At 38.3% G+C, this 9,503-nt stretch overlaps 1 protein-coding gene across 1 annotated transcript; it reads right to left on the reverse strand.

Moving 5' to 3' along the window:
* Positions 1–1,791: 1,791 nt before the first annotated feature.
* On the reverse strand, positions 1,792–2,760 carry LOC123600440 (olfactory receptor 51B5-like). The gene has a single exon (XM_045482495.1). It carries the CDS (start codon positions 2,758–2,760, stop codon positions 1,792–1,794), a length of 969 nt encoding a protein of 322 aa, XP_045338451.1.
* Positions 2,761–9,503: the final 6,743 nt, after the last annotated feature.

A 9,503-nucleotide genomic window follows, 5' to 3' on the forward strand; every position in this document is an offset into this window, starting at 1 on the left:
CATCAGTGCCTGTCTCTTGTGGGTCACAGAGCTCAATCTTCATGAGACTATGTGTTTTGAAGATATTGGGACAGCTTCATTAGTAAAAATATCTAACTTTTTTAAGTTAAAATATTTTCCTCTGGCCTTACCTGGCAATGGATCTCAGCTCTGGCGTCATGCAGTTTTTAAGTCCTATTCCTACCCCATAATATTCATGATATATATGAAGGTAACATTCAGGCATTCTAGGTACCTTCACTACAGATTCAGAGAAGTATTTTTCTTGGGAATTGTTTACTATTTGTTGATCAAGGAGCAAGAGAAAATAAAAGGGTAGGCATGGCAAGGAGATAATCAAGGACATAGTTCCAGCTGGAGTTTAGCTTTAGGAAGGAAAGAGTTGGTATTTGCCTGTGGTCTGCTTCCTGGGGAGCAGGGGCCATAATCTTGGTGAAGCAGTTCCAATTGACTTGAGAATAATAACCTGAAGTAAGCAGCAAATGTGAGTGATGAGTAGCTAACACTCATAAGGGGCAAAGAGTAGGTACACAGTTCTGTAAAGTGACATGGACAAAGCACCAATCACATCAATAGCATCTTCTGTATATTCTTTCTCCTGACTCATCTACTTCCTTCTTTGCCCCAGTTGTAATGTAATGTAATGTAATGTAATGCAGACACAGCGTCCACCCTGGGAGGATATTTTGACTTGAGTCACATTCTCTTCCCAACTCATCAGAAAATCTCAAACAAAATGTGCAAATCTATTCCTTCAATCCCTCAAGTTTTGTTCATAATAAAAGGAGGGAGGAAAAAAAACATTTCTTCCATTCAGACAGACCAGTTAGCCATTGGTAGATGTTCTGGAGATGGTACCAACATCAGAGCTAACAGTGGAATAGAAGGATATGAATGAGGGCAAAGATGGAAGGGAACACTGACTATGTCTATTTCCTCTTTTTTCTCCATTGTTCCTCTTATCACAAACTAGTTTTTCATAAGTTAGCAGTGTCTTGGGAAATAAATACAAGCTTATTTTTTTAATATTTTTTTAAATATTTATTTTTGAGAGACAAAACACAAGCGGGGAGGGGCAGAGAGAGAGGGAGACACAGAATTCAAAGCAGGCTCCAGGCTATGGGCTGTCAGCACACAGCCTGACATGGGGCTCGAACCCACAAACTGTGAGATCATGACCTGAGCCGAAGTCAGACACTTAACTGACTGAGCCACCCAGGTTCCCCAAGCTTATAATTCTTGAGACAAATTCATGGTCATTTGATGGAGAGGGGAGGAATCAATGATATGGTTGGGATGATAAGTGATTACAGCACTGAGTGAGGAAGAATTCATACTTCTTTACTGGAAAGTTACAGAACATCAGTGGTCAGACATACAGGTTCCCACAATTTGTGTGAATTCTGTGGAGCAATTCATGGGAATGACATTGTATATAAACAGACCAAACTTTATTTCATGCAAACCAACTCATTATTTTATATCCTTATAACTCTGTTCCTATCTGCCACCTTTCTAAAACCTTAAAGATACGTATTATAAATACATTATAGACACAACTATAAACACCCATGGTGTTGTTATCACAAAAATTGAGTGGCAAACAGATATTCAGTATACAGTAATTTTCTTTAAAAAGAATGGCACAAACTAGATTAGACCAAAGACCTGAGCTTACAGAGATACTATAGGGAAATTTTTAGCTCTACTTTGGCAATTATTTTACCAAGAGATTTGATCATGGGTGTTTGATATGAGATTTCTTTGCTCCACTGCCAAAACCCAGATTTCTTACATTCTGTGCGAGGGACTATGATGGCTAGTAAAAAGGTGAAGAAAGCCACTCCGGATCTGCTTGGTCTTGACACTATAGATTATAGGATTCATTAGTGGAGGGAAAAGAAAATATACATAGCTCATAGTGAGGTGGACAATATGTGGAACCTGCTTCCCAAACCGATGAATCAGAGACAATCCAATGACTGTGACATAGAAAACCAGGACACAGCAGATATGGGAGACACAGGTGTTGAAGGCCTTGGCCCTCTCTTCTTTGGAGGCAATTCTCAGGACACTCTTGAGTATCAATACATAGGAGATGAGGATGATCAGAGAATCCAGCACAAATATAAAGACTACAAGCACAACTGGATACAGTCGATTGAAGGTGGTGTCAGCACAGGCCAGTTTGATGACATCCTGGTGAAGGCAGAATGCATGAGAGAGGACATGGGAATGGCAATAGGGAAAAAAATAAAGGGGTACAATTGGAGGGATAACAGATACAAACCCCCTCAGCAGAACTCCCAGTCCAATTTTCAACACTTGAGTATAAGTGAGTATGGAGGTATATCTAAGGGGGTTGCGAATGGCAATAAAACGATCATAAGCCATAGCAAGCAAAACACCAGACTCTACAAAGGCAAGTGAGTGTATAAAGTAGGCTTGAGAAAAACAGGCTACTTTCCCAATCTCCCTGTGATCCAACCAGAGGACTCTGAGCACCGTAGACATTGTGGTCAAGGTCAGCCCTAAGTCTGTGGCTGCTAGCATGGCCAGGAAATAGTACATAGGTTCATGAAGATTGTGATCTTCCTTAATGAGAAGGAGGAGGGTGCTGTTGCCTAAAAGGACAGAGATGTAGATGAAAAAGAAGGGTGTGGAAATCCAGTGGTGAGCTGCCTCCAAGCCTGGAAAACCAGTCAACAGGAAGGAACTGGAATTGCCGTTCGGCCTCTTGTCGGGTTTATCCAAAGACATGTCTTTTTTTTCTGTTATTACCATAGAAATACAGCTCCACTTTCAAGGTATCCCTCCAACTATATCGTCTCAGAATTCTTTCTTAAAGGTAATAATGACATCAATATAAGCTATTGTTTCTCAAAACATATTCTCAAAACAAGTTGTATCTTCTGTGTTCTTAACTGCATATTCCTGGGACCATCCCTTACCTACTTAATTAAATCCTTGGTGTTTCATATGGTCATCTGCATTTTAACAGTCTCCCCAGGAAATGTTTAATCCGTACTACATTTAGAAACCATCTATATCAACTATTCAGACTTCACAGAAAAAAACCCTATTTGGTGGATTTCAAGGAACCCAACCTTGACCTAACTATACTTGTCTTCATGGTGATTCCTAACTCACATTATCCTGTATATGTGTGACTTTGAATTCTCAACAAAAGTTCCAGGGGTCTAAGAGAAAAAAAAGGCATGGAAAGAAAAGCTGTACCACTGCCACTGTTGCTAAGGAGCAGACAGATACAAGGAAGAGGTGCTGTGCCTTCCCAATTCATGGATCTGTGTTGGAAAAACAAACATTACATTTTAATTAGCTTCCCCCTGGATACTACATAACTTTTAAATATCACTACAATAGCCTAATTTTAAGTTAGATAATTATAGACCCTGGAGCTGGAATAAATGCTTAGGCAAGCCAAGGACATGGCTCATCATTGACTTTATCCTTCAGTTTGAAAAAAAAATTATCTTATTTCCATGTAATTTCTTTCTCCTTCCCCATTATTTTTCTGTAGACCCACCCTAGTAACTCCCTAAAACCTGATTTCTCCCCTTTCAAGCTCTCCATTTGTGTTATACATCCACCTTCTTGATCTCCTTCCTTCTATATCCAGCCGTGGGCTTCTGAGCCTGTCCTACCCGTAATAAATGAGAGCCCTTCTGCTGCTTAAACAGAATTGCCTGTTAGTGGAAGGAAGAGTTATGTCCCTTAAGAAGGTTTCATTGTCTCTTCTGCTACTAGATTATGGACTACTTGAATATAGAAACTATGTTTTATTTGCCTTACTCAACACCTAGTGAAGTACCAAACATGTTGTGTATACATACACACATATTACATACATACATCAATTATATGTAAATACATGTATACATACATACACATATACATGCATACACATACATTTATACAATTATGCATGTATACACTAATTCACCCAATATGTTTTCAGCATCCACTATGTGATAGGGATGGCATATTAAGTACTGGGATTAAATGCTAATAAGACAAAGTCATGGATTTTATAAGCCATAAATTAGGTTAGAAAATAAATAAGAAATATTTAGATAAATATAAGTGCAATTTTAAAATAAAACAGCACTATTTAATAGGATTGATTGGGATGATATTGCATACAGTTTATTAATTTGGATGATCTGTCTCTGAGGAGGTGACATTTGAGCTAAAACCTGAATAACAATGAAGGTTGGCCATATGAAGATGTGGAGGAAGACTCTTCCATTTAAAAGGGAAAATTAGCATGTCTGTAGCTTGGTGAGCAAACAAGACAGAGACAATAGGTACTTTCAGAGACCCAGGTGGTGGTCAAGGGCCTTATAGATAACATAGGGCCTTATAGACAACACTGGAACTCTATTTTACTACAAATGTGATGAAAACACATTGGACAATGTAAAAATCACAGTGGAGGAGGGCATAGTGACATACTGAAATCTGCATTCTTAAATTATCAGTTGGAATGCTTTGTGAGGAATGGATAATCAAGCAAGATCCAAGAAAGGATAGTAGTTAGAACACTATCAAAATAATCCAAGCTGGGGATGGTGATTATGACTAGGAAAGCAGTGGAAATAAAGAAAATTTAAACAGATATAGATACATTTTTTAGGTGGTACCAAGATTTGCTGATATATTGGAAATGGGAATGAGGGAGAAACAAAATAAGACTGGCTCATTTCTTTGTGTGTGTGATTTATGGCTTGAGCAAATGGGAGGATGGTGAAGTCATTTCCTCAATGGAGTAAGTCTGAAAGACATATATTTACTCACAAGGAAATCAAGAGTTATCAGTAAATATGGTTGAATTGGAGCAAATGGATGTCCTTTTTTTTTCTTTTTACATACCAGAACAGTTTATTCAAGCTTTTTCCTAACTTAAAAAAAGATATTCTCATTCAAGTATGCTTCTTTGAAGTTATTTTGCCAGTGGAAACCACCACCCTTAAGATGTTCTCAAAGAAAACCATCCTCTTACCTTGTACCTGTACAGATGACATTGAACTGCAAGCTTCGCCAGACAACTGGGCATGAGATGTGGATTTAGCCCTTTGGGGCTGACACTAAGCAACATAAAATTGGCAGAATCATTTCTCACTCTCCACACTCTGTCTTCAGGATTAAGATACATAAACTTAGAGTTTATTGAAAATATAATGAGTATTGTTTATTTTTCAGTCACTGGATACAAAGATAATCCCACATAGGTGTTCCTCTTCTTAGGTATTCTAAATACAACCTCATTCCCCTTACTTCTCTGACTCTTAAGCAATGATCTTAACCCAATGTCTTAAGGCAATTTTGTGAAGAATTCTCATTGTAAAAGAATATGTAACACAGTAATATAAATCACAATAAAGCTACTCAAAATGGAGGAGAACCATTCCATTTTTCCAATAACCTTCAATTCAGTTTCCTCTTCTCTATTTCCAAGAATCCCATTCAGATCTAACTTGTACTTGGTGCTATGAGAAATTCACATGTCTTCAGCTAGGAGCTTCTCTTAGTTTCTGAGAAGAACATTGAGGAATGATTCAAAAGCTGAGTAAAGACCATAGGGGAGGAAAGAGGTTATGAAAATTTGGAATAGCACTAAGAAGAATATATAGTTGACTAAATTCAGGCAATCTTCTACCATTTACAGCTATAACCATTCTCTACCTCATTTCAATATAGTGTGGGATTAGAGGTGCCTCTGTGATCATCCCCTAGAAAGGACAGGAGACATGTGAGAGGGCCAACCATATTCATACCATGGAGCACGGCAGGTGTCTCCTATGCCCAGATACCTTTCCAAGTGCTACCAAATTCACTGAGATCTGTGCACTCATAGAGAGCCATGAGCTATAAAAATCCTTTCCTTCTTCTTCCCTCTGTTTTCTCTCTAGATAAGCTTATAGAGGAGTGCCCTAGTACCCTTTCCTATATATGCTGGGTGTTTGCCCATACTCACATGCTGCCTCGCTTGGATGTTAGGGATAAAGAACGGGGTTCTTGGGTCCTGCCTGAGGACTCAGATCACATGGCTCCTTTTCAGAGTCAGTTAAGAGATGCAGTCAGTTGAGGCTATTAATGAAGAAAGCACTTCCCCAGAGTTTTCCCTTTTCCAGCCACTGTAGCTCTTAAAAAGCATTTTCTCTATCTTAACCCCTCCTGCGAAGGAGATGGAATATTTAACTAATCTCTCCAAGGTCTTAAAGCATCTTCTCCCAACCAGGTAAGGGGTTAACAGAGCCTCAGGTGGCAGCTTTATGTGTGAGAAATCAGAGTGCTTGTCTTTGTGGCCCCAGCAGACCTTGGTATCACCTATGGGAGACCATTTATCCTCCACATCTACTTCAAAGGTCAAATCTCTCCCAGTTGATCTCAGGAGAAAACTTAATGCATCTTATTAGCCTAAGGCTTTTGAATTAATTATATTTTCTGCTTGGTTTATCTCAAAGCTAGCTTGAAAGTGGAAAATTAGGTAGACTGGAGTCAATATATAAAAGTCAGTCAGCCTCCTCTAGTAACTAACAGGAATCTTCAGTCCTCATTTTTCCCTGATTGGCTTCACATCGCCAGAATTTTTGTTTGCTGGAAATGACATGAACATACCTATAACACAGTGCATGCTTCATCACTTTAGCCCCAAGGATGATAATATCTGTGGTTTCTCCTTTGACCATGCATGGCAGGAACCATCTTCCCTGTTACTGGTTTTAGAGGAAAAGAAACATATAGTACTCATGAACAAATTTCCTGTCCCTAAAGATCTGTTTGGGATTCTACCATGTTTTGTTAGGATTAAAGCAATGTTTAATGCAAATCTGAGATGCAAATGACTACTCTTAGAATCATCAGCTGGCTACTAACTGTGATAGGCTGAATTGTGTCAACTTGAAAATATTCGTATGTTGAAGTCATAACTCTCAGTACCTCAGAATGTGACTGCATTTGGAGCTATGCCTTTAGGGAGGTTATTAAGTTAAAATGAGACTGTTAGACTGGGCCCTAATGCAATCTGACTTGTGTCCTCAGAGGAAGAGGAAATTTGGGCATGGAGACAGACAACAGAGTGCACAGAGGAAAAGCCTTGTGAAGACACGGGGAGAAGATGGCCATCTATGAGGCAAGAGAGGCCTCAGATGAAACCAACCCTGCCAATACCTTGATCCAGGACATCGAGCTTCCAGAACTCTGAGACAATAAATTTTTATTGTCTAAGCCATGCAGTCTGTGGTACTTGGTTATTGCAGCTCCAGAAAACCAGGACACCAGTAATGTAAACATGGACAAATTACACAACCAACCTGTTTAATACTGAATGTATATTTAGGTATAAACTTAATAAAAATTATACAAGACTGGATGCTAAAAGTTACAAAATTCCAATCAACAATATCAAAGAAGACCTGTGTGAATGGAGAGATGTACTTCATGGATCAGAAAACTCAATATAGTAAGCAGGTCAATTTTCCCTGCTTACCAATTTCCCTGCTTTCCAATTGATATATAGGTTTAGTACGATTCCTGGCAGTCACAGCAAAGTTTTTTTGTTTTTTACAGACATAGACAGGCTTATTCTAAAATACATATGGGAGACAAGAGATCTAAATAGCTAAAACAATTTTGAAAAATAATAAATGGGAAGAATAATTCTGTTCAATGTTAAGGCCTAGTATATAGCTCTTGTAATCAAGGTGGTAATGGTATTGATGGAGGGACAGCTATATAGAAATATGGAACAGAATAGGAAACCCAGAAATCGACTGACCTAGATATACTCGAATGATTTTTTAATTTTCTTTTAGTTTTTATTTTTAAAAAATTTCCCCAGCTTTATGGGAATATAACTGACATAACAACATTGTGTGAGTTTTAAGATATACAATGTGATAAATTATATGCATATATATTGTACAATGATTAACACAATAATGGTAATAAACACCTCCATCACCTCACATAATTACCACTTGTGTGTGTGTGTGTGTGTGTGTGTGTGTGTGTGTGTGTGTGTGAGATGGGAACATTTAAGATTACTCTATCAGCAACTTTCAAGTACATAATACAGTATTGTTAACTATAGTCACTGTGCTGTGCATTGATCCCCCAAATTTACTCATCTTAAAACTGCAAGTTTGGGGCGCCTGGGTGGCACAGTCAGTTAAGCATCCGACTTCAGCCAGGTCACGATCTCGCGGTCCGTGAGTTCGAGCCCCGCGTCAGGCTCTGGGCTGATGGCTCAGAGCCTGGAGCCTGTTTCCAATTCTGTGTCTCCCTCTCTCTCTGCCCCCCCCCGTTCATGCTCTGTCTCTCTCTGTCCCAAAAATAAATAAACGTTGAAAAAAAAAATTAAAACAAAAAACAAAAAACTGCAAGTTAGGTCCTTGTGGTCAACATCAGCTCATTCCTGATCCTCAACTCCCAGCCCCTATCAACCACCATTTTACTCTTTTTCTGAGTTTCATTTTTTTAGATTCCACATATAAGTGAGATCATCCATATTTTTCTTTCTCTATTTGACCTTATCATAACTTCACTTAGCAGAATACCTTCAAAGTTCATCCATGTTGCCAGGATATCTTTTAATGACTAAATAATATTCCATTATATGTGTATGTATACACATAAATGTATGTGTATACAGTAGCTGTTAAGCAACTGACTCTTGATTTCAGCTCAGATAATGATCTCATGGTTCGTGGGTTGGAACCCCATGTCAGGCTCTACACCAACAGTATGGAGCCTGCTTTGCATTCTCTCTCTCTCCCTCTCTCTCTTGCCCCTCCCCTGAACATGCTATCTCTTTCAAAATTAATTAATTAATTAATTAACCTTAAAAAAATAAAACCTGATATATATTTTTTTCTTTATCCATTCATCTGTTGATAGTCACTTTGGTTGTTTCCATGTCTTGGTTACTGCATATAATGTTACAATGAACTTGGAGGTATAGATATCTCTTGAGATAGTGATTTCATTTCCTTCAGCTATATACCCAGAAGTTAAATGCTGGATAATATGTTAGGTCTATTTTTAATTTTTTTAAAGTAACGTCCATTGTGTTTTCCATAGTGGCTGTACCAATTGACATTTCCATCAACAGCACACAAGGGTTCCCTTTTCTCCACATCCTTACCAACATTTGTTATCTCTTGCCTTCTTGACAAAAGCCATTCTAACAGGTGTAGGGAGATATCTCATTGTGGTTTTCATTTGAATTGCCCAGATGATGAGGGATACTGGGCATATTTTCATGTACCTGTTGGCCATTTATATGTCTTCTTTGGGAAAATGTCTATGTAGGTCTTCTGCTCATTTATTAATTGAACTGTTTGGTTTTTTGTGTTGTTTGGCTTTGCAAAAAACTGTTTGCTTTTTTTTGCTTTGTTTGCAACTGAGTTGTATGAGTTCCTAAAATATTTTAGATATTAAGCTCTTATCAGATGTATGGTTTGCAGGTATTTTCTCCC

This window comes from Leopardus geoffroyi, chromosome D1 (assembly GCF_018350155.1).
Source record: "Leopardus geoffroyi isolate Oge1 chromosome D1, O.geoffroyi_Oge1_pat1.0, whole genome shotgun sequence".
NCBI lineage: Eukaryota > Metazoa > Chordata > Mammalia > Carnivora > Felidae > Leopardus > Leopardus geoffroyi.